We start from the raw sequence: 23,451 nt of genomic DNA, 5'->3' as shown, positions 1-23,451 counted from the left end.
TTTAATGTTTGAAAATTTTTAAATTTGTCTCATAACAAAACTTATAGCTCATTTAACGACAAATTCAATCATATATAATAAAGTTGTATTCCGAAGTCACATTTTTCAGAAATAAATTAAAAATATCCCTATACACTACTATACGCCCGCTTTATCCGCCTTATGACGCTCGTTATTCACAGCGACAGTCATTTTTCTTCGCAAACTCACAGAGGCAACCATAAATTAGCAATAAATAATTTATGAGAATATATTTTTATAAATTATAGAAATTATATTTATAAATATAATTATAAATTATATAATAATTATAATTATAATATATGTCTATATTATGTGACAATAAATATACATATAATTTATATGAAAAAGTAATGTTTTTAATGCATGAAAAATAAAACTAGTCGGACAAGGAAAATTATTGATCAGATGCCGATGTTAATAGATTCAATTCTATGAATAAACAGATGTCGCATTCGCGAAATGAGTTGGTGCAATATATTATTTTATTAACAACTGCGTGCAGTGGAACACATATTACTATTAAAGCGTCTATCGAATATACGCGAGCGCGATAGTAAATATATTTATATATATAAGAAAATAATTAAAAGGATTATAACTTATAAAGCGAGCGAAAAAATGCGTCGCGATAAGAAAGTCAGCTGCCCGAAGTGCTGATACAGCCAGTATCACACGGCCAAGTCATCAAACAGAGGAAGAAATCACTCTCGAAATAGCGCTGAATTGCAATAAAATGCGAGGAAGTCTTCGGACTTCCTTCGCTTGCATTTTGATCACGCCACTTTAGAAATAACCAATGATTTTATTTGGTCATGCCACCGCGCGATCCTCCTCCGATAATCGTTCAGAACCGGAGGCGTTAAAAGCCACCGCCTAGAAGCGGCGGACAGTCACAAATCAGTTATCAAATAATTAACAAGTGCTCGAGTTAATTAACAAGACTAGCCGTTATCCTGAAAAAACAATTGTGCCCCACGCACACAACAATACAGTATGTATGTACTTTTTCGATTTTTAAAACTTTTATAGTTTTTTGCTTTTACTTACACTTCATTCAAAATTGCGGTTTATCTGTTTTGTTTTAATGTATTTAAATTATAATTAATATTTTATTACTTTATTTAAGTTATGTGATAAAACTGTTCTATTTTTCATGAAACTCGGAAAACGTAACAAATTATTAATACGCATTAAATAATAAAATATTTTTGTTGCTAATAAGTATTTTTTTGCTAATATTTATAAAACAAATATACATAATGTTAATAATTTTTTTAGATAATGTTTAATCCAAGAAATGTAGCAGTACTGCTATACACTGCACTGTATATGACTGGGGAATTCCCAGAAAGTCCTGTTACAACAGATGAAAATGAAACAAAAGACATGATGGAAAATATGCTTCGATCAATGTATGAAGAAGCGTTTGAAGTTTATGAAGAATCATCATTAGATTTTCAAAACGAATTTGATATACCTGAAGTAGAACCTGTAATTGATGAAGAAAGAGAAGAAGACACATTTTGTAAAAGAAATTGAATGTGTTGCGGATTCTGTACCAATAGAATATAAAAGAAATGCAGTAGAGTTATGGAGAAGTGGAACAAAAAAGTCAAGAACTCTTGCATCTATAAGAAATAGATTTCGGAAAGTCACGTCATTACGTCAATTAAGAAGATGGGAGCAGCAAGTAAATCAAGGTGGCAACAGATTTGATAAACTGAAAGAAATTTCAACATATACGTTAAATAAATTCCATGAAGGTATTGAAAAGGGAATAATTATTCATGACATTGATATTGCTCGATGGGCTCTTCGCGCACAGAAGGAAGTAAATCTACTTGGGTTTACAGCATCATTATCATGGGTAAAAAGGTTTAAGCTTGCACATAATATCGTATCTAGAAAAATTACAAAATTTATAACAAAAAAAAATTTAGCGTCAGACAAAGATTTAGAAGCACGAAGCAAGTCATTTATCGAAAATGTTAAATCTTCTATTATACAATATGGAATTGAAAATGTATATAATTCGGACCAAAGTGGATTTCAATTAGAATTTCATTCCGGTCGTTCACTATCACCTATTGGTATTAAAAAAGTAGAGCGCATAGTACAATCCATATCAGCAACTACACATAGTTATACTATACAACCTATTGTTTCAGCTGATGGTAGATTATTATCGCCTCTGTTTATTGTTTTAAAAGAACCTACTGGAACATTTGGTCCAATAGTAAAAGAAACAATGTTTAAAGATAATAATATCTTTGTCATGGCATCAAAATCTGGAAAATTAACATCGCATCATTTTGAGATCTGGATAAAAGAAGTGTTTTTTCCAAATGTTGGACCAAAATCAGTGTTATTATTAGATTCTTGGACTGGTCATTGTCCTGATATAATTCAAAGAAACAAACCAGATTTTATAGACAATATTAATTTGTTAACTATACCAGCTGGAGCAACGGGAAAAATACAACCTTTAGATGTATTCGGTTTTCGTTTATGGAAAAATTTTGTTAGACATTTTTCAGATACCATCATGCTTTTAGATCTTGACGTCAAGCTTCATTCAAGAAACAATATTTTAAAATTACAATCATTAACACATAATCAATTTTCATCACCAAGGTTTAAAAATTTATTCAAATATGCATGGTATAAAAGTGGTTATTTAGAAAAGAAACCAGAAGAATTTGATACACCAGTAGATTTTTGTTTCAAAACTAATTTAAAACCAACATGTGATATTTGCGGTGAAATTGCTGTAATTTCTTGCGCATGGTGTAAAAAATCCCTTTGTATAAATCATTTCTTTCATGATCATCATCTTTGTAACCGATATCAACCATGAATATTTGTTATTCTTGTATGCAATAATTATGTACGGTATTTTATGTAATATTTCCATATACATATATATAATGACTTCGGAATACAACTTTATTATATATGATTGAATTTGTCGTTAAATGAGCTATAAGTTTTGTTATGAGACAAATTTAAAAATTTTCAAACATTAAAAGGGAGGGGGGGGGATTTCGAAAAATATGACATTTTCGACAAATCTGATTACATGATTTTGAAGTACATTAAAGACCATAAAACTTTTATTTGAAACTTTTGTTTATATCTCTTATCGCTTCGACGGTATCCGCTGAGAAATGAAAAAATCGATTTTTTTCAAGAAGGTGTTTCACCCCCTTAACGGCCGACTCAGCACTTATAAAAAAATACGTGTCTCCTATTTTGATCTAGACTACAACATATTCAAAGCTCATTAAAATCGGAGGGGGACACTTCCGACCCTTTCCTTGTCAGTTAAATTTTATATTTATAATTGAAAAAATGTATTTATTTACACGTCTTTCTCTTGCGCTCCCATCCTTTGCGCTATCTCTCTCGCGCTAATTATAAGAATTTATCGTTGTCTCTATCATACTCGTCATTATTTTCGCGATATTATCGTTCTCTCTTTTGGATGCGTTATTCCCGCGATATTATCGTTCTCTCTCGCACGCGTTGTTCTTGCGCTATCTCTTTTGCGCTATTATCATTCTCTCTCTTTGATATGCACGTCGCTATCATTCATTCACTCACTTACCTTTGCATCATCTTTCTTCCACCTTTGTGCCATTTTACAATGCTCCGTCCTTGTCCCACGTTGATGCCATCCTTGTCGCACGTTAATGACATCCTTGTCCTCTTCACATACTTAGCGCTATCCTTTTTCCACACGTAGCGCTATTCTTCACACCTTCGCATCGTCTTCTTTCCGCAGATCCCCCTTCTCCTCGCGGACCCCTCGTCCATAGGTCGCACCACGGATCCCCCTTCCCTGCGCGTGACGTTACTCTCCGTGCCGCAATTCCTCCTTCCCCGCGCCTTTGACATCACTCTCCCCGCATCGCGGTTTTCTCTCACTCTTTACTCCCCCCTCCCTGAGAGGACCTGTGTTAGAACTCACTCTCCTAGCTATACAATTATTTATAATATTATTTATATTTTTATTTTAATTTTATCATTATTTATATATTTCTTATATATTATCTATATATATAATATTCATTATTTATTTGTAATATTTATTATTAATGAATTTCTTATATTCAAAATAGGGTTATTAAAATTTGAATATGTGCGGGAGTTGCCTAAAATGGTGTACCAATCATAAATGGCCCCCTGATGGCCAGTTTCTTATTAGAGGGTCTCTAGCCTAACCTAACTTAACCTAACTATTTTAAAAGATTAAAACTGTGTTTAACGACTGATAGCACCAACTGACTCAAAATCTGTATACGCGTGTTTAACGCCATCTTTCGAACGTCGCTGTCAAAATTTCAGACAGATTTATCGAGTAGTTTTGTTTTGATAGATATTGAAAGTGCGTAAGTTTGTGTTTGTTTGCAACTATAAAAAAAGAGCAATATCGGTTATTGATTCGATTCGACAAGCGACATTCGAAAAATGGAGTTAAATGATAAAATATACAGATTTTGAGTCAGTGATGTTATCAGTCGTTAAACACAGGTACTTATCATACAGCCCTTGTAAATAAAAAACATATTATTTTGTAATTAAAAGATAAATTATTCAAAATAAATCTAATATTTTATCTTACTTTATTTGAATAAATAGTGAGTGAAATTAATATATCTAGGTCAACAAAATTGTGTGTGTATACATGTGTTTGGAAAACATATCTACAAATTTCACATTCTGACACTTGCAGATATACAAAAATATTTTTTATATTTATTTATAATAATTGAATGTGTATAAACAAATACCTGATGAAATGGAAGAAAGGATCACAAGATAGTGACTTGATAGCGCTCAAATTTTCTTCCCACATAGTTTGCAAAGTTTGGATTATATAGTAAAATATATTTTGTGATGGATCTATAACAATTCCGGTTGTCATAGATATCAGTAAGTTCACCGTAAAATATGGATGCTGAAAAAGATAATTTTAATAGAATATATATTTTTATTATTTCATATATTTTATTTTTAAAAGAGAGTAAATTTAAAACCTTTGCAAAAGATTGCACTTCACTAATCACTTTGATCTTAATATATAATATAGAACTGAGTCATATGCACTTTGAATTACATTATTGAATTTTTTACTGTAAAAATTATTATATGTGCAAAATAGTGTTAAGTTAAAAAAAATTCTATATTATAAAACTTCTATATTTATGCAAAACAGTATTAATTTTCTGCAAAAAAAGTATATAAGTACATATAAAAATATATAAAGTATTTCTTACTAACAAGGGAACTGTCACAACTGTCCGGAACCGATTTGACTCTTCTTCAAACATATTGTTAAATACACAAATCTAAAAGACATGTATTTTTTTATATGTGCGGATTTTGAGTTTTAAGGGGTGAACCACCCCTTTTAAGAAAAACAGTATTTTTCTTTAGAATTGAATATCTGCTAAACTATAAAAGTTAAAGAAGAAAAACGTGCAACAAATTTTAATGGCTTGAAGAGTACTTTAAAGATTTTGATGAAAATCGGAAAGTTTTAATAATTTTTGGCAGCCATATTGAATCCGCCATCTTCAATTAGGAAAATCTGATTTCGGATCCGTAATCAGCGACCTCAAAAACCCCTATGTACATGCATGTATAAGAATTTATTCGAAAATATTGCTCCAATATGGAAAATCAGGAATAGCAAAAAAATTTTGGCTTTTAGCCACCATATTGGACTTCGGACCATCTTGAATTTTGAAAAACTAACCTATACGTTTTCAAGCTTAGGGTCCATGGACGCAAGAATTTCACTTATTAAAGGTATCTACATAAATTCGAGACGAAAATATTCAAATAAAGATTTGATGCAATGAAAAATTCGTATTTTTTGTTAAATAAACGAATATAATTATTTCAGTTTGCATGTTTTTGCGATTCTGATGACGTATTTCGAAAGTTCAGGCAATTTTACGTTAGAATTCATTGTTTTGAAATTTTTTAACGATCGATTCGGTAGCAGAAAATGTCACTGAAAAAAGTGTTGGAAAAACGGACGTTTGGTCCTTAAGAAGTTAATTGCCAACGAGACAATCGATTTTCATTTAAGGATAAAATCGAAGGTTCGGAATTAACCGTGATTACGGAGCCGATTAAAAAATGACCCAGCGTAAGAAGTGCGTAGTCATCGAGAGTATCCGTGAGCGGACCGATAGGTCGAGAGTTGAGGCATGCCTCAATGCGGCAGAGGAGCGTGGAAAACTCATAAGTTAGAGTGTGGGAGCCCAGAATCCGTCGCAAGTGCTGTTTTATACTGCGAACGCCGGCTTTCTGCAGCCCGCCGAAATGCGGAGCATGGGGAGGAATGAAGTGCCAGCGAATGTTATCGGCTGCAGTCTGATTTTGAAAATCGGGATTACTGCGCTCCGATAAGCTTTTGATAATTCAGCGTCGGTTCCCGCGAAAGTGGTGCCATTATCTGAATACATTGTGGATGGCAGGCCGCGGTGAGCGCAAAAGCGTGAGAAAGCGTCGAGAAACGCTTCGGTTGAGTAATTGCTAACTAATTCCAAGTGAACGGTTTTTGAAGCCAGGCAGATAAATAGAACAATATAGCCTTTTCGCGATGTGATTCCACGACCTGATGATGCACGAGTAAAAATAGGGCCCGCGTAATCTACTCCAGAGTGGCTGAAAGCTCGAGCGGGCGTGGAGATTCGAGCTTGTGGAAGATCGCCCATTAGTTGTGTGGGAATTTCGGCTTTCTCTCTTACGCAGTTAATGCATTGATGTATAATCTGTTTGATTTACGTTCGAGCTTTGAGAATCCAATAGTCTTGGCGTGTTGTGGCTAATGTAAGTTGAACGCTAGCGTGTAAGGATCGAACGTGAGCGTGTCGTATTATGAGCTTGACTAATGGATGGGGAGCTAGGAGTATTGGATGTTTAGTAGTGAACAAGAGTGTGGAATGTTTCAAGCGTCCGCCGATTCGAATTATTTTTTCCTCGTCCAGAAAAGGTCGCAGCGGAGTAAACGGTGTTCTTAATGGGAGGGACTGATTGTTATCGAGTGCCTTAAATTTCTCAGAGAATACTTTCGATTGAATTGTTAGGATCCAAAATTGACGCGCGGCATTCAATGGCAGACAAAGCTTGACCTTGTATTTCTGAATTGCTTGGAACTTGATCCTTTTTTCGGCACCTATTTGCAAAACGAATGATGTATGCCGAGATTCTTATTAATTTTGGCCAAGTTGAATATCTCAGTGCTAAATCCCAACTGGCCTTCGTTTGAGCGGAATGCACTGCAATACTCCGATTCTCGTCGGGTGTTTCCGAAGGTGGAGGAGCGGCGTCGTTTGGCCATTCAGTTTGATTGAGTTTTAGCCAGGTAGGACCGTGCTACCACAAATGAAAGGAATTAAGGTCGGAGTTTGAGATACCTCGAGAAGCGCAATCAGCCGGGTTGTCTGCGGATGGGATGTAACGCCATTTGACATTAGGTAATTGCGATTGAATGTCGGCTACTCGATGAGATACGAAAGTTTTCCATCTTGATGGATGCGAACTTAGCCATGCTAAAACCATGGTGGAATCAGTCCAACAATGACATGTAATGTTAGACATGTGTAGAGATGATTGAGTAAACTCGATTAGCCGAGCAAGTAGGCAAGCTGCCGATAACTCGAGTCGAGGGATGCTCATTGTTTTGAGCGAAGCAACTTTCGATTTGCCCGCTAATAATGTCATTGTAATTTCTCCTGATAACGAGGTCGTTCGCATATAAATGGCAGCGGCGTAAGCAGCGTTAGACGCGTCCGCGAATCCGTGAAAATCACATCGAGCAGTGTCATGATCTTGATCTGTCCATCGAGGAATTTGGAGATCATTTAATGCTGATAAATTTTGATAGATTGATTCCCAGCGCTGAATCGTTTGCGAGGGAATGGCATCATCCCAGTTTATTTTTAGTCGCCACAATTGTTGCATAAATATTTTAGCGTTGATGGTCACGGGGATGAGCCATCCCAATAAATCAAATAATTTTGCGATTGTTGACAAGATCTTTCGCTTTGTGTTAGGAAGTGATTGTGGAAGAGACGCTCGGAATTGAAATGCGGGTTCCATGATAATCCTAGAACGCTGAAATTCTCCTCGAGAGTTGGCAGTATTTCCTGCGAGTCCATGACATTCTTCTGGAATGTCTGATAGAAGAGTAGAGCTGTTACTCACCCATTTATGTAGGTGAAATCCGCCGCAAGATAAAAGAGCGCAAAGTTGTTCGCGCGATTGGTGTAGCAACAGAATGTCGTCGGCTCCGAACAGAACGTCATCCATGTAGATGTTATCTTGTAAAATCGGAATCGCGAGGGGAAATGCGACTCCTTCATCTTTAACCAACTGCTTCAGTACTCGAAGAGCGAGAAACGGAGCTGAAGCGGTATCATAAGTGATAGTCAACAACTGATAATCTTGAATGGCTGAGTTATCACCATTGTACCAGACAATGCGTTGATAATCGCGATCGCGGGGATCTATTAAAATTTGTCGATACATTTTTGCTATATCAGCCGTGTAAACGTATTTATGTTGTCGCCATCTTAACAAAATAGAAGTTATTTCCATCTGTAATTTAGGATCAATTTCTAAATGAGAATTCAATGACGTTCCGTTGGTGGTTAGACTGGATGCGTTAAAGACAACTCTTAGTCTTGTAGTTGCGCTAGTTTCGCGGATTACTGGATGATGCAGAAGATAAACAATTTGAGAATTAGGCGCGGCCGGGGGTTGAACTCTTTGCATATGATTGAGTTCATACTCGGCGAGAAAGGCAGAATATTCCGATTTGATGTCGGAATTCGTATCGAGACGACGTTTTAACGATGTTAATCGTTGGAAGGCGATAGATCGAGACTCTCCGATATCGATAAGCGGCGTCGTTTTAAATGGGAGGCGAACGACGTAGCGCCCGTCGGAGGCTCGTGAGTGAGTAGTGATAAAATGAGTTTCGCAATGTTCCTCGGCAGGGGACAGAATCTTATGTCGTGGGATTTTTTCGATCTCCTAGAAACGACGCAAGTCATGCTCAAGGGAACAATGAAACACGTTAATTGTGCGAGCGTTTTGAGTTTGAGCAGGTTCGGAAAGAATCCAGCCGAAATGAGATCGTTGAGTGATAGGTTGCCCGATTGGTCCTTTCCGGATTCCGTTTTGAATGACGTGACCGTAAATGTCAGCGCCAATTATTATATCGATGGGACTCGATCCTGTGGGATCGTCATCCGCTAACGTAAGAGAGTTTAAGTGTTTCCAATCAGCGACTGATGCTGATAATCGCGGCGCGTATTTAGTTAGCGCCTTGAGAATGAAAGCAGCCGTTGTGAAAACTGGCTTATGTTTTCCGCGGGGTACTAATTCAATGAGAGCGGAGTATCGACATGTATCAGCATCGATACCTCCTACTGCGGAGATTTGAGCGGAAGTTCGCTTTCGAGGCAAACGCAATATACGTGCTAATTTTTCGGAGATAAATGTAACCTCGGAACCTTGATCAATTAAGGTGCGACCGTTGAGAGATCGAACCATTACTTTCGCCGTTGCAAGTAGAACGGATGAGACAGACGAATTCGAACATACAGCGGACATTGCGATCGCCTTTGACGTCTCAGGAGTTTCGATTGTTTCGTTTAAGGCGTCTTTAGATGGAAGCGTTTAGCGTCAAGCGTCGAGCGTCAAAAACACGTGCGCAGCACCCTTGCGCATAATTCTAAACAGGCAGATTCCAGCATCTTGATGCTAATACAATGTCTAGTAACAAAAATTTAATAGATACCGTAGAGGTAAGTAGATTGTATATTCTTCATAGAAAATGTATTAATATATATAATATATAATAGATATTATTATACAATATATATTATAGAATTGCTCGATTAGCAGCGTATTACAACATAACCAAACATAGAAGGAATAATTGGCATAAATATATGTTTTCTAAATACAACATGAATATTATTTATTACAATGTATTCTTTGTATAGGATATAACGTGTGGAGTATGCACGTTGAAAATTAATAAAAACAATATTTTTAATCATGAATGCATGAAACATTGGCATAGTGTTACAATGAAGAGACCGGGATGTTTTATCCTACTAATCGTAAGTACAATTAATAAAAGTATATGATAAATAACTTTTATACATTTATTCAAAGATTAAAATAGTAACTAATACTATGATAATATTGCAGAAAAAGAAGAATATTTGGCAAAAATAATATATAATGACAAAGAACAACTCGTATTATTACAAACTGAGTCAAAGAGCTTATCATTTGAAAAAAAAGAAACACGAATAGACAAGGCAGTGGAAGCTAAATCCAGTCTACACATAGATGAATGCTATATTGTTAACGATGATTCACAAAACTCAATATCGTGTTCGACAACATTGGACAAAAATACATTAGAAGAAATGTTGATTGAAGAAATCAGAAAGAGACCTCCTTTGTATGATTATACATTGCCTTTGTCTGCTCATGGTAGACACAAACTTGCAGAATTATGGAAAGAAATTTCTAATGCTCTTAATGGTATCTATTTCACATAAACTTGAATCATCAAATAAAAGTATTGGTGGGGTTAATTAAGTATTTTGAAAATGTTTTTACAAATGTATTAGGTCATATCAGTTCTGAGGACGCTAAAAAAAGATGGAAAACACTTAAAGACACGTTTAGTAAAGCAGTGGCTGAAGGAAAGAAACCCAGTACATCAGCAAGATCGAATTCACAAAAACTTTGGAAACATTTTGAAGCGATGTCCTTTTTACGTTCGGTGTCTACAAATAGAAAGTATATATCATTTTATTTATTTTATATATATTTAATTTGTACACACATGTGTACAAATTAAAAAATATATATCATACAGGGTCCATTATGAAAGTAATGCGCATGATTTTATTGTGACGCGAATATCCATCGCAGTATGGTAAGATGAGTCGGGAAATGTAGTGTGGGGTGTGGCCTTCCAAGGCAGCCGATCGTCAGTTTGCTCCGAGCAGCCCGAGTGGAAAGACGTGCATCCGCGTGAAGTGTGTTTTTCGTCTTTGTAACACGGTGCGATGCAGAGTTCGCTTGAACAGCGATACGCCATCAAGTTTTGCGTCTTGGAGTTTTGAGGCTTGGAAAGAATGCAACCGAAACATTCCAGATGCTTCAAGAGGCGTTTAAGGAAGACTGCATTTCAAGGTCACAGTCCGGGAGGTGGCACAAGGCGTTCAAGGAGGGCCGGAAGGAGATCGCCTTGTGCCACCTCCCGGACTGTGACCTTGAAATGCAGTTTTCCTTAAACGCCTCTTGAAGCATCTGGAATGTTTCGGTTGCATTCTTTCCAAGCCTCACGCAAAACTTGATGGCGTATCGCTGTTCAAGCGAACTCTGCATCGCACCGTGTTACAAAGACGAAAAACACACTTCACGCGGATGCACGTCTTTCCACTCGGGCTGCTCGGAGCAAACTGACGATCGGCTGCCTTGGAAGGCCACACCCCACACTACATTTCCCGACTCATTTTACCATACTGCGATGGATATTCGCGTCACAATAAAATCATGCGCATTACTTTCATAATGGACCCTGTAAATAGTATAATGACTCATTGCAAGCATATTTTATTTTACTCCATATCTAATCGACTTCAACTATTACGTCTAACGATCTTTTTGATGAGAACAACTTAGACAATATCGAATAACATGAAAGTAATGAAGGTATTATACATCTTATTTATTATTTGCTAATTAACTGATTGCATTCTAGAATATGTAGGTATTATATTTACGTATTAATGTATATTCAAACAATCTCTTTGCAGATGAATCCTCTGTTAAACCCTGTAAACGGGCTAAAACTAATAATGATTTGAGTGCATCAATGAATCGTATAGCTGAAGCATTTTATAATAAAGAAATGCCTTATAAATCTTCCAAAGCCACCTGAAATAGATGCATTGGATGGTATGTTTATATATATAAAACAAAGATTGCTTAAACTGAATACAAAATACACTTTTATTAAAATTGCTACAAGATACTGCTAACAAAGAACAACACGAGAATGAATAACTTATTATTAATTTTGCATGACATGTTAGCAATACTACTATGTTTCTACATTTTTATATTTGTTCTTACGTTTTTATTATATTTTCTCATTATTGCTTTTGAATATAATTAAAAGATAATTATTATGTTTGAATTACATTACTTTTTTTTTAGTGTCACAATATAATTTTTCTGTATACTTAATAATTATAAGAAATTAAGATGATGTTCCTTTTTAATTTTATTTCAAAATATATTGAGATGTTACATTATATGTAGATGTATAATTTATTGTCAAATATTTTATAACATATTATTTTTGTAGAATATCGATTTCTAATACTTTTAACTTTTACGAAGCATTGTGTATTTCTTTTTAAAATAATTTTAGTTATTGCAATATTATCTTTATTTCGATCTCGTTCCAATAGTACAACTATAATTAACTATAATAAAACTATTGTACAATATAATAAAACAATTACTGTACAATATCATTATTATATAATACATTTACATGTGCTTCACTTGTATATTTGAATGTTTTGCCAACCAACTTCTCCTTCTTCATTGAAATATGTGCAAAATTCTTCTCGAATGTTAGCTGCGCGTAATGAATGCGCTCTTGCTTGAGTACATTTTATATTTCTAAATGCATGATAATCGTCAATATTGTTTCTCTAAGAGCCGTCTTCAAGAGATATCTCCATCTGCTACAAGTCGATCTGCAAGATTCCCTGTTACATACGCTTCTTCTTCATAATCATGCTTTTTCAGCCAATTATGAAGGCAAATTATTGCTTGAATCATTTTTATTACATTTGTAACGTTTGCTATAATTGGTCGTCTTAGAAGACGCCATTGACTAGCTAAGATACCGAAGACATTTTCGACCGTTCGCCAAGCTCGAGATAAACGATAATTGTATATCCGTTTCTCTAATGTCATTCCACTTTTTCCTGGATATGGTCGCATCATATAGTCTGTTAATGGAAATGCCTCGTCTCCCACCAATACATATGGTAAAATTAGACCATCGTCATATAATGCTTTAGGAGCTGGAAGATTAAATTCTTTTCTTTCTAATAACAAACCTATAGTACTATTCTTGAAAACGCCTGCATCACCCTGTCTTCCAGGGCCACCAATGTCTACACAGCGTATGATATAATTTGCATCACTTAATGCAAGTAAAATAATGCTGTGACTGCCTTTATAATTATAATATGCTGATCCCGCGTTGTCAGGACACTGAAACAATATTGAGTAAAGTTAAATTGCCTCAATTTATTATATACATATCTTTTTCACTTTAAGAATTACTTGAATGATGATGTGTTTTCCATCAATCGCACCAATACAATGAGGGAACTGCCATTTGTTAGCAAAGTCATTTGTAATGTCTTTCCAGTCATTTGTGTCACATTGTGCAAGTATAATAGGACATAAATGTTCCCATATGACAGAACATGTTTCACGTATAATATTTGAAAAACTGCTTACAGATATTAAAAACGTGTATGACAAAGATGTCATACTGTCTCCTGAGGCGAAATATCTGTTAATAAGTATAAGAAATATATAAAACATACTTTGTTATTTAATATTGTCAGAGAGATTTCATATATCACATATTATTTACAATAACATAGTTTATAAGTATATATAAGTTTATAAGTACCTTACTTACTAATAAATGTTACTCTTCATTTATAGATTCACGTACAACATAAAATTTCTGTAAATTATCTCCTATTATTAACAATAGGTCTTCAAATTGTGTTGTAGTCATTCTTGTAAAATTTTTGAAACGCAGATCTTCCAGCCTTATATTGGGCAATGTTGCGTGATATAATCCGTGATATAATCTTTGCTTTTCGGTGAAAATTTTTGACATCCACAGTCTCTTCTTCCTTTTACTGTTTGTTTTTATTATATTTATCATTGCTGACATTGCTGCAATTAATTCAACTTTTTTTGTTTCTTACATTTATGGTTAATAATGTTGCTGCATTCTAATAACCATTGATGATAACGATAATTAACTGATATTTTATTGATAATATTTGATAATATTGATAATAATGATAATATTTGATAATATTCCGCAATTTAGATGATTTACTGACTGCTCCAGCGTTTCAACAAATCACTAGGCACACTGCGCGTGTCACACTTTTTGACGCTTTAACGCTCGACGCTCAGACGTTCCCATGTAAAGGCACCTTTAGGCTTAACGCATTGGATTGAGTCTCGCTTTTATCGATAGATCGAGTCAAGGTGCAAGAGAAAATGATGTTTCTTTTGACATGTACGATATTTAAATTTGCTTTTGCATTCTTGGATTGAATGCTTGATGCCAAGACAGTTGAAACATCGGTTTGAATTTTTAATTAATTCGTGTCGTTGACTCGGACTCTTGTTTAAGAATTGCGGACACTTATTGAAAGAATGCGGTTTTTTACATAATGTACATTGACCGGGAGACTGATTAGAGAGGGTCGCATTATTTGCTTTTACAGTTGGACGACTTTTATTGGCGACGGAAGGCGATAATTCTTCAAGTGCGAGCGCGCGCGATGAAATCAAGTTAATTAAATCGTCATAATTCGACGGCGTCGATTCCGATCCGGTTTTGAGTTTCCAGGCGCGACAAGTGTCGGGGTCAAGCTTGAGCGATACAAAGTAAACGAGAATGTCATTAAGGATCTCATCTTGTGTGCGGTTTAAACGTTTTAATGCTGAGAGCGCTCTATCGGTTTTGTCTCGTAAAGCGTGCAATTCTGCGGAAGACTTTCGGTTGACGGGAGGTAAATTATATAATTCCGCAACATGGATCTCGATGAGTTTACGTTTATTTTCGAAACGAGAGGTTAACGCTTTCCATGCGACGGCGAAATTATCAGCGGTTACAGGAGTACCGGCAACAACGTCGCGAGCTCTATCGTTTAAACTTGATACTAGAAAATGCATGCGAGCAAAATCGGATAGTTCGTTATTTTGAATAATTAACGCAGTAAATCTATTGCGAAAATTCTCCCACTCGTCGGCTTTACCGGAGAACGGAGGTAATCGTATCGGCGGCAAATGCTTCAACGACAGCGTGGATTCCGGTTGTATGTGAAATACAGATCGGTCGCTAGATTGGAGCGGACTTACGCAAGGTTCGAACTCCTCCAAACATTCAGACATGAAAAAAAACGCTTCCTGGTAGATTTCCTCGTATTGATCCCTCTGTTCCTCTTGGAAGTAGGCGATGAGGTCACGCTTGGATTCCGGGTAACGTTTCAGCAAAAAGCTGTGCCCTTCAAGACACTTACTCCAGGTATTTTTGAGTAACGTCATTCGAGCTTGTATCTTGGCTGGAATGAGGTTATTCCGACCGATTTTCTTAAAATTGTCCACTGCTTTAGCTACGGAGCGTAGCAGCGAGAGCTGGTTTTCCAGTAATTCACTCATGGTCACGAATGCGAAGCAGTCACAGTTTTCAATTCACTCACAGTATTGTTATCACGTTGTCGCAGAGTTCTCGCGATCTGGCTCGAAGGACCAAAAAATGTTCGGGATCGCAATTTTGAAGTTGCGCGAGTAATACCGGTACACACCCGAGTGGGTATCGCAAGATGGAAAGACAAGTGACTTCGGGAAAGATAAGTGACAAGATTATATAATGTGAACTTGCTCCTTTGATTTTCACACAGTGACACCCACAAGAGAGTTACTATAAGTTTAGTATTGCAATATGGCACACGATATTTACAATGTTTAAGAACGTTCGAAGCGTGCAATATGCTAATTCGAGTGCTTTGAGCACGTCGAGAGTCACACGAGTTGATGCGAGATCGAAGTATACGACGGCTCGCGAGAGCGAGCGAGACAGCGCTTCTTGAGGAGCACATGAATTAGCGGAGTCCGAATGAGCAGGGACGCTCCTCCTCTTTACTAGAGTGGAGGCACTCAACTTCGTCACGGCACTCGCGCTCAGACTTTGAATTCGCGACGGCTCTGATAATGATTTACACGTAGTGCCGAACTAACACGATGATTTGAGCGTAATTTCGACTCAACACCTTTTCGAGATTCAAGATCACGACTTTTCGATTTGTGTGCTCGCTCTTTCTTGATGTAATCGAACGACACTCTTGATGATCAGACAACAACTCTCTCGATATGATTAGACAATGACTCTCTTGATGTGATTAGACAATGACTCTCTTGATGTGATTAGACAATGATTCAGGCGGAGAGAGGCTTTCTCCACGATTATAAAGATTCGATCGCGAGTCGGATGAAATTGAGCCTATCCCGTTTTATCACGTCAAATCGCGTGATTTTACGATTGCCTGATTGGCCAGGACCTGTAATCCTACGCGATCACGAGGATTCTGGCTGATTTGACAAAACAAGGAAATATGCATGTTCGAGTACGGTCGAGCATGAACGGATAGCGCCAGTATTATTTTAATTGAATATTTAATTCTAGGCTCAAGGCGAATCCTGAGCACCCGTATATACGCTCATCCGTGCTATGTGCGTAAGTAATTACCGTCGAATAATAAGATATATAAAAAGTGTTTATGTATAATTTTTATGTAGTTCCTTTCGGTATTATCATAGTAATAATATGTGTTCCTGGAGGTATTAAATCCAAAATAGTATTGGGGCAATGTCCAGTCCATGAATCGATAAGGAGAACGCTATTAGGACCAATGTTTGCAAAATAAGCTTTTTCTAACCACATTTTGAAATGGTCTGTAAAAAAATATAAATGTTAATTTAATAGTTTTTATAACTCTTATTAAATTGTTAAATGAAATAAGTTTGTTAAAGAAAATAATTATAAAAAGGAAATACCTGATGTCATTTTACCAGATTTCGATGCTTTTACAATAACATTTTCTGGTTTAAACAAATTTTCTTCTATTCTTGTCCAAATTTACCATTAGCTTCTTTTAATACAATAAATAAAAGTGACAAGAAATTGTCATTACAGGATATTATTGATTGTATCGTATATGAATGAGTTGTTGATAATATGGTTTGCACGACACGTTCTATTTTCTTTTCTCCCTAGTTAGACAATGATCTTGCAGAATGAATTTCCAATTGAAAACCACTTTGATCTGAATTGTAAATATTTTCAGAGAGATCCAAACTGTTCAATAAGAGATTTGACTGTTTCCAAAAAATCAGCAGAATCTTCTAATGTTCTTCTAGTGACAAATTTCGTAACTTTTCTTGAAACAATTCGATGAGACTTCTTGAATCTTGCTATCCAACTATGAGATATGTTAAATATAGGATTTAAATTTCCTATTTCTTCTTGAGCTTGTAAAGCCCATTTTTTTAAATCAATATCATGAACCATGAATCCTGATTCAACAGCTACAGTAAATTTATCATGTGTAAATTTGGAGATGTAAGATAATTTTTCTGTACGACTTCCATCTGATTGTATTTGTTCTTCACATTGCCTTAACTGACGTTCAGATGAAACTCTTCTAAATTTACTTTGTATTACTTTTAGAGGACGATTCCCTTTTTTGTCATTACTGTTTTCATCAGTGTCCTGATGTCGCCAATACTCAACAACTCATCTCTTATAAGAACTATCAAAATTTGTATCATCATTTGAACAATGAGGATGAGAATTTAAATTATCTTCATGCCATGCTTCTTCGTCATCTTCAATTATTTCAAAACTATGTAATTTTAAGGTTCTTCATAATCGAGATATATTTCTTCTGTTACTTCCAACCCATTATAATGAAAAACACTATCCAGCAATTTTTTTTTTAATGTTTTCCTTTAATTCCACTTTTGCTTCAATTACTGGCGTTTCTGTTAGATATATTTGACACCAATAAACGTCTAAGAACGTTAAGCGGATTAATAATCATATTCAAAGAAATATCATTAAATTTTGCTTTCTATTGCAATAGAAAAACAATTTACACAGATATTATTACAACGAAAAGACTACATTGACTGTGAGAATTATACTGCTACATGAATAATTTATATTAACTTATCAGAAACATGTACGTAATTACATAATCTTATCTTATCATTCATTTAACGTATAAAATTTATTTATGCGACATATATTTATTCGCAAAAATCCAATTGTAAAAATTATAACTCATCTGGAACACGTACACATAATCTTATCTTATCATTCATTTAACGTAAGGTATAAAATTTGTTTATGCCAAATATTGCAACATGTATTCGCAAGATTCAATTGTGAAATAGTTTTATTATAGGTAGGTAAATTTGGAAAAAAATTGTTTTTAATTTTTATAGAAGAAATTAAATATTGAAAAAACGCTCTATTCTCGCTAGTCGAACAATCAAAGGATTATTAAAGAATTGTAGTCGACCAAACTAGCCAAGAAACCATTAATTTATTTAAATATTACGACGTTTCGACCATATGGTTGTGGTCCTTATCAAGTATACTGGAAAGATTTAAATACATTAATTAACGGTTTTTTTTTTATATATACTAAGCACAACAAAAAAGAAAAGTGAGCATAATTACCGATGGAAAGATAAAAAACAGGCATGGCACTTAAACCAGCACAAGTCACAAATTACAAATTTGAGAAATTAAGAATTAAAAAATTAATTAAACAAAAGACGTTATTTGATTAAAGTTCGAAATTGAGAGAACTGATGTGTCCGTGTGAGACTTCGTCAAAAAACTAAACATAGTTAAAAGAATAAACCAAGTTAAGTGACCTTTATTATTTTGTCATAAATATTGTTTAGATTATCTGTGTCTATCTGTAAGTTTATTAGATTGTCTGATCTCTTAATAAAGAACATCTCAGCAATCTCTCTTTTTCGAACATACGTTTCGCTGTGTAAAATGTCGGGATTCGACCAATCAAATTCGTGTCCCGCTTCCAATCTATGTTTGGTAATTACGGAGTGATTAGTCTCATGTAGCTTCATATTATTACGATGTTCATTTACTCGCGTACGTAAATGTCTCTTTGTTTGACCAATATATGATAGATTGCAATTTTTACAATTTAATTTATATACAACGCTTGTCTTGTCGTTGTTATGTAATCTATCTTTACCACGTCTAATTAGATTATTAAGTTTTTTGGTTATTTTGTAAACGACATTAAAACCATTATTTCGCAGGAGACGGTACAGATCATGGCTCGTATTGTCTACATATGGTATCGCCATAATCGGAGTCTTATCTCTATGAGAAAGATCAACGTCAACTTTGTCATTACGGTCACGATTACTTAAAAAATTGATTCTCTTTCTAATATGTCTATGTATGATATGTTTAGGAAAGCAATTATTAATTAAGGTGTCATATACCAGTTTAATGTTTTCTTGTTTAAAACAGTCGTCGGATAATACAATAGCGTGGTCTACTAAATTATAAATCGTATTAATTTTATATTTTAATGGGTGGTTCGAAAGGAAGTTAATATACCTCCCAGACCATGTAGGTTTCTTAAACCAATTAGTGATAAGTTTGAATCCTGATCGAATGACATTAACGTTTAGAAAGCTGATCGACGAATCGATCTCAGTCTCGTGCGTGAAACTTAAGCGTTCGTGGTAATTATTAAATTTAGTTAGAATCTCGTCGATTTTATTGCGAGGCACGATTGCGAAGACGTCGTCTACATATCTATAATAAATCGGGGCAGTAAAACTAAGTGAATTTAAACATTGAGTCTCCAGATCATCCATCACCATATCTGCTAGAATAGGTGATAGTGGAGAGCCCATAGGAGTGCCGAAAATCTGCTCATAAAAACGTCCGTTGAAAGAGAAGTAAGTTGAATCCATGATCAATTCTATGACGTAAAGAAACTGAGGTAAACTAAACTTTGTATTTTTGGATATATCAACCCAACGGTTTCTTATGGCATTCATAACTAATTCTTTTGGGATGTTGGTGAATAAAGAAGTGACATCCAGTGAAATCATTATGTTGTCTTCGTTAATGATTGTATTTCTAATGTTGTCAACGAAGGACCATCCATCTTTAATATATGAATTAGGTTTCTTTATCGATTTGATTAAAATGTTATGAATGTAATTTGAGATATTATATACCGGACTTCCTAACGCGGATACAATAATTCTCAACGGAAAACCGTCTTTATGGATCTTCGGCAAACCATAGCAGCGCGGTAAATTACCGTTTGTACAATTCAAATTTCTATATGTCAATTCACCTATTAAACCGTTCTTTTTCCAAGATTTTACTAACTCATTAAACCTATTCGTCAATCTATTCAAAGGATCCTTTTTTAAAACTTTATAAGTGGCTTGGTCGCTCAGCAGCAGATCCATCTTGTTAAAATAATCTTTTTTATCCATGACGACCGTAATTTGGCCCTTGTCAGCTCTAGTAACCATGATATCATTGTTATTATCACGTAAAAGACAAGCGTTGTATATAAATTAAATTGTAAAAATTGCAATCTATCATATATTGGTCAAACAAAGAGACATTTACGTACGCGAGTAAATGAACATCGTAATAATATGAAGCTACATGAGACTAATCACTCCGTAATTACCAAACATAGATTGGAAGCGGGACACGAATTTGATTGGTCGAATCCCGACATTTTACACAGCGAAACGTATGTTCGAAAAAAAGAGAGATTGCTGAGACGTTCTTTATTAAGAGATCAGACAATCTAATAAACTTACAGATAGACACAGATAATCTAAACAATATTTATGACAAAATAATAAAGGTCACTTAACTTGGTTTATTCTTTTAACTATGTTTAGTTTTTTGACGAAGTCTCACACGGACACATCAGTTCTCTCAATTTCGAACTTTAATCAAATAACGTCTTTTGTTTAATTAATTTTTTAATTCTTAATTTTTCAAATTTGTAATTTGTGACTTGTGCTGGTTTAAGTGCCATGCCTGTTTTTTATCTTTCCATCGGTAATTATGCTCACTTTTCTTTTTTGTTGTGCTTAGTATATATAAAAAAAAAAACCGTTAATTAATGTATTTAAATCTTTCCAGTATACTTGATAAGGGCCACAACCATATGGTCGAAACGTCGTAATATTTAAATAAATTAATGGTTTCTTGGCTAGTTTGGTCGACTACAATTCTTTAAGAAATTAAATATTAAAGAAATAATAAGAGACTTGGGGGTATATTTAGAAAAATTCTTATTAATAATATTTAAAAATTTTTTTTGAAATTTAAATATACACAATACGTAGTTATAAATACATAGAAAACATAAATAAAAATTATACATAAACATTTTTTATATATCTTATTGTTCGATGGTAATTACTTACGCACATAGCACGGATGAGCGTATATACGGGAGCCTTTATAACTAATTTTTGAAAATGATATTTTGTAACATAACTTTATTACATATAATTGAATTTGAAAGAAAATAACCTTTAAATTAGGTAGAAAAATTTTAATTTTGAAAAAAAAATTAAATGGTGGGTGTTTCTAAAAAAAAATAAAAAAATTTTGTTCATATAACTTTAAAGTATTCTTCAAGCATTAAAATTTGTTGCACGTTTTTTTCTTTAACTCTTATAGTTTAGCAGATTTTCGATTCTAAAGAAAAATACCATTTTCCTTCAAAGGGGTGTTTCACCTCTTAAAACTCAAAATCCGCACATATAAAAAAATACGTGTTTTTTAGATTTGTGTATTTAACAACATATTTGAAGGAGAATCAAATCGGTTCCGGACAGTTGTGACACTTCCCTTGTAAGTGTGAAAAATTGTAGGAGATGATTCTTTGACGAATATTAAAGGCGATTTTTCATATAAACGTATACTTCTACATCCCTCCCTATGGAATTACACTCTTCCAAAAATGGGGGTAAAAATTAGGTTTTTATTTTTTTCTCAAATTTGGAACAAGTTAAAGAAATGAAATTAAGTGGATATTTTATACTAATAAGAAGGTTATTTATTAATATTTTGTTCACCCTCTCGTATTGTTATAAGAGGATAAAACGGTAAATATTCGGAAAATGGTACACCTCACCGATTTCATCGCTCTTTGGATATGTTGTAGAGGAAGTTATTCTGAGTAAACCTCCGCAAAAATCAAGTGGGGGACGACATTGGTTTAGGAGATATAACAAGTTGAAGTTTCAAAATTTTAATGCTTCTTGCCGCAATATCTCACCATTATACGACTCTATTCAAAAATGTAAACATGTTTACGTTCTCAAAAGCACATGTTTGCGTTACAAAGTACACGCCCAGACTGCACACCCCCCCACCCCCCCACCCCATCCCCACCTCCCACCCCCCCGTTGCGAACCCATGTGAAATCTTCCTTTGCATGGAGTTTGCAACGGGGGGGGGTGGGGGGGGGGTGTGCAGTCTGGGCGTGTACTTGTAGGGGTGAACCTTGCTTCGCGTGAAAAGTACAATTATAGACCTCGCTTCGTACCGAAAGCAGGGGATGGTAAAGGTGGACCTCGCTTAGTACCGAAAGCAGAGGATGATAGAAGTGAATTTTGCAAATGTATAACACCGATATCACACAAAACTAAACATGTTTACATTTTTAAATAGAGTCGTATAATGGTGAGATATTGCGGCAACAAGCATTAAAATTTTGAAACTTTAACTTGTTATATCTCCTAAACCAATGTCGTCCCCTACTTGATTTTTGCAGAGATTTACTCAGAATAATTTTCTCCACAACATATCCAAAGAGCAATAAAATCGATGAGGTGTACCATTTTCCGAATAATTACCGATAAAACTAATAATCCCTATTCAATTTTTTATTAAATTTTTTAATGGAGCAGAATATGATCATCTAAAAATATACATTAAAAAGTTTGATTTATTTAGAAACTTTTTTTAATTTGTAACGAAGCGCCTGCGCCTCGTTCCTAAGTCTGTATGAATCTGGAATAAATATATTTATTATCTCTCTCTATGTATGCGCTGATCTAATCGCACCCGCTACTTTCCCGCTATCTCGCTCGCAACCTAGCATGCTCGCACGCTTTCTCGCTCGCACGCTCACTTTCTCGCTTGCTCTCGCCACTTTGCGCTTGCTGTCTCGCTCTCGCTCGCCCGGTCCGAATCTTCCCCAAATTTCGCAGTCGTGCCCCACCTGCGAAATTCGCCAGGTAGGGGATCTCCGGCCGGGTATAAAAGCCGGCACGACCAGTGCCTCGGGGCCAGATCCTGACCAGATCTCGCCCGGGCTGAGGTGCTCCTCGGCTCGACCGGGTGCCCCCGGTGTCGGTCATCCCAGTCCCGGTCGAGGTGTTCCTCGATCCGCCGGGTGTCTCCGGCTTCCCGAAACCGCT

At 35.2% G+C, this 23,451-nt stretch overlaps 3 protein-coding genes across 3 annotated transcripts; 1 reads left to right on the top strand and 2 right to left on the bottom strand.

Moving 5' to 3' along the window:
- Positions 1-6,821: 6,821 nt before the first annotated feature.
- Positions 6,822-9,600, bottom strand: LOC105249275. Its single transcript, XM_011254601.1, has 3 exons — positions 9,121-9,600; positions 7,458-9,078; positions 6,822-7,216 (listed from the first exon to the last, which is right to left on the bottom strand). The coding sequence occupies exons 1-3, from the start codon at positions 9,598-9,600 to the stop codon at positions 6,822-6,824; spliced, it is 2,496 nt and encodes an 831-aa protein (XP_011252903.1).
- A 218-nt stretch (positions 9,601-9,818) lies between these two features.
- On the top strand, positions 9,819-11,369 carry LOC112637667. The gene is made up of 5 exons (XM_025407876.1): positions 9,819-9,854; positions 10,136-10,175; positions 10,267-10,608; positions 10,698-10,869; positions 11,231-11,369. Exons 1-5 carry the CDS (start codon positions 9,819-9,821, stop codon positions 11,367-11,369), a joined length of 729 nt encoding a protein of 242 aa, XP_025263661.1.
- Positions 11,370-14,382: 3,013 nt separating this feature from the next.
- On the bottom strand, positions 14,383-15,582 carry LOC112637666. Its single transcript, XM_025407875.1, has one exon. The coding sequence runs from the start codon at positions 15,580-15,582 to the stop codon at positions 14,383-14,385; it is 1,200 nt and encodes a 399-aa protein (XP_025263660.1).
- Between the last annotated feature and the right edge of the window lie 7,869 nt (positions 15,583-23,451).

The sequence above is a fragment of the Camponotus floridanus genome, unplaced genomic scaffold, assembly GCF_003227725.1.
Source record: "Camponotus floridanus strain SB8 unplaced genomic scaffold, Cflo_v7.5 scaffold190, whole genome shotgun sequence".
NCBI lineage: Eukaryota > Metazoa > Arthropoda > Insecta > Hymenoptera > Formicidae > Camponotus > Camponotus floridanus.
The sequence above is the reverse complement of the archived record's forward strand: the minus strand, read 5'-3'. Positions and strand labels throughout refer to the sequence as shown.

Bases quoted from the DNA above. Each gene is read 5' to 3' on its own strand.
- LOC112637667 (XM_025407876.1), top strand. From the start codon at position 9,819: ATGTCTAGTAACAAAAATTTAATAGATACCGTAGAG. The intron at 9,855-10,135 runs GTAAGTAGATTG...ACATTGGCATAG, and splicing joins ATTTAATAGATACCGTAGAG to TGTTACAATGAAGAGACCGG. The intron at 10,870-11,230 runs GTATATATCATT...GAAACATTCCAG, and splicing joins TCGGTGTCTACAAATAGAAA to ATGCTTCAAGAGGCGTTTAA.
- LOC105249275 (XM_011254601.1), bottom strand. From the start codon at position 9,600: ATGGTTCGATCTCTCAACGGTCGCACCTTAATTGATCAAGGTTCCGAG. The intron at 9,079-9,120 runs GTGTTTCATTGT...CGTCGTTTCTAG, and splicing joins AAAACGCTCGCACAATTAAC to GAGATCGAAAAAATCCCACG. The intron at 7,217-7,457 runs GTATCTCAAACT...TTTTGCAAATAG, and splicing joins GGCTGATTGCGCTTCTCGAG to GTGCCGAAAAAAGGATCAAG.
- LOC112637666 (XM_025407875.1), bottom strand. From the start codon at position 15,582: ATGAGTGAATTACTGGAAAACCAGCTCTCGCTGCTACGCTCCGTAGCT.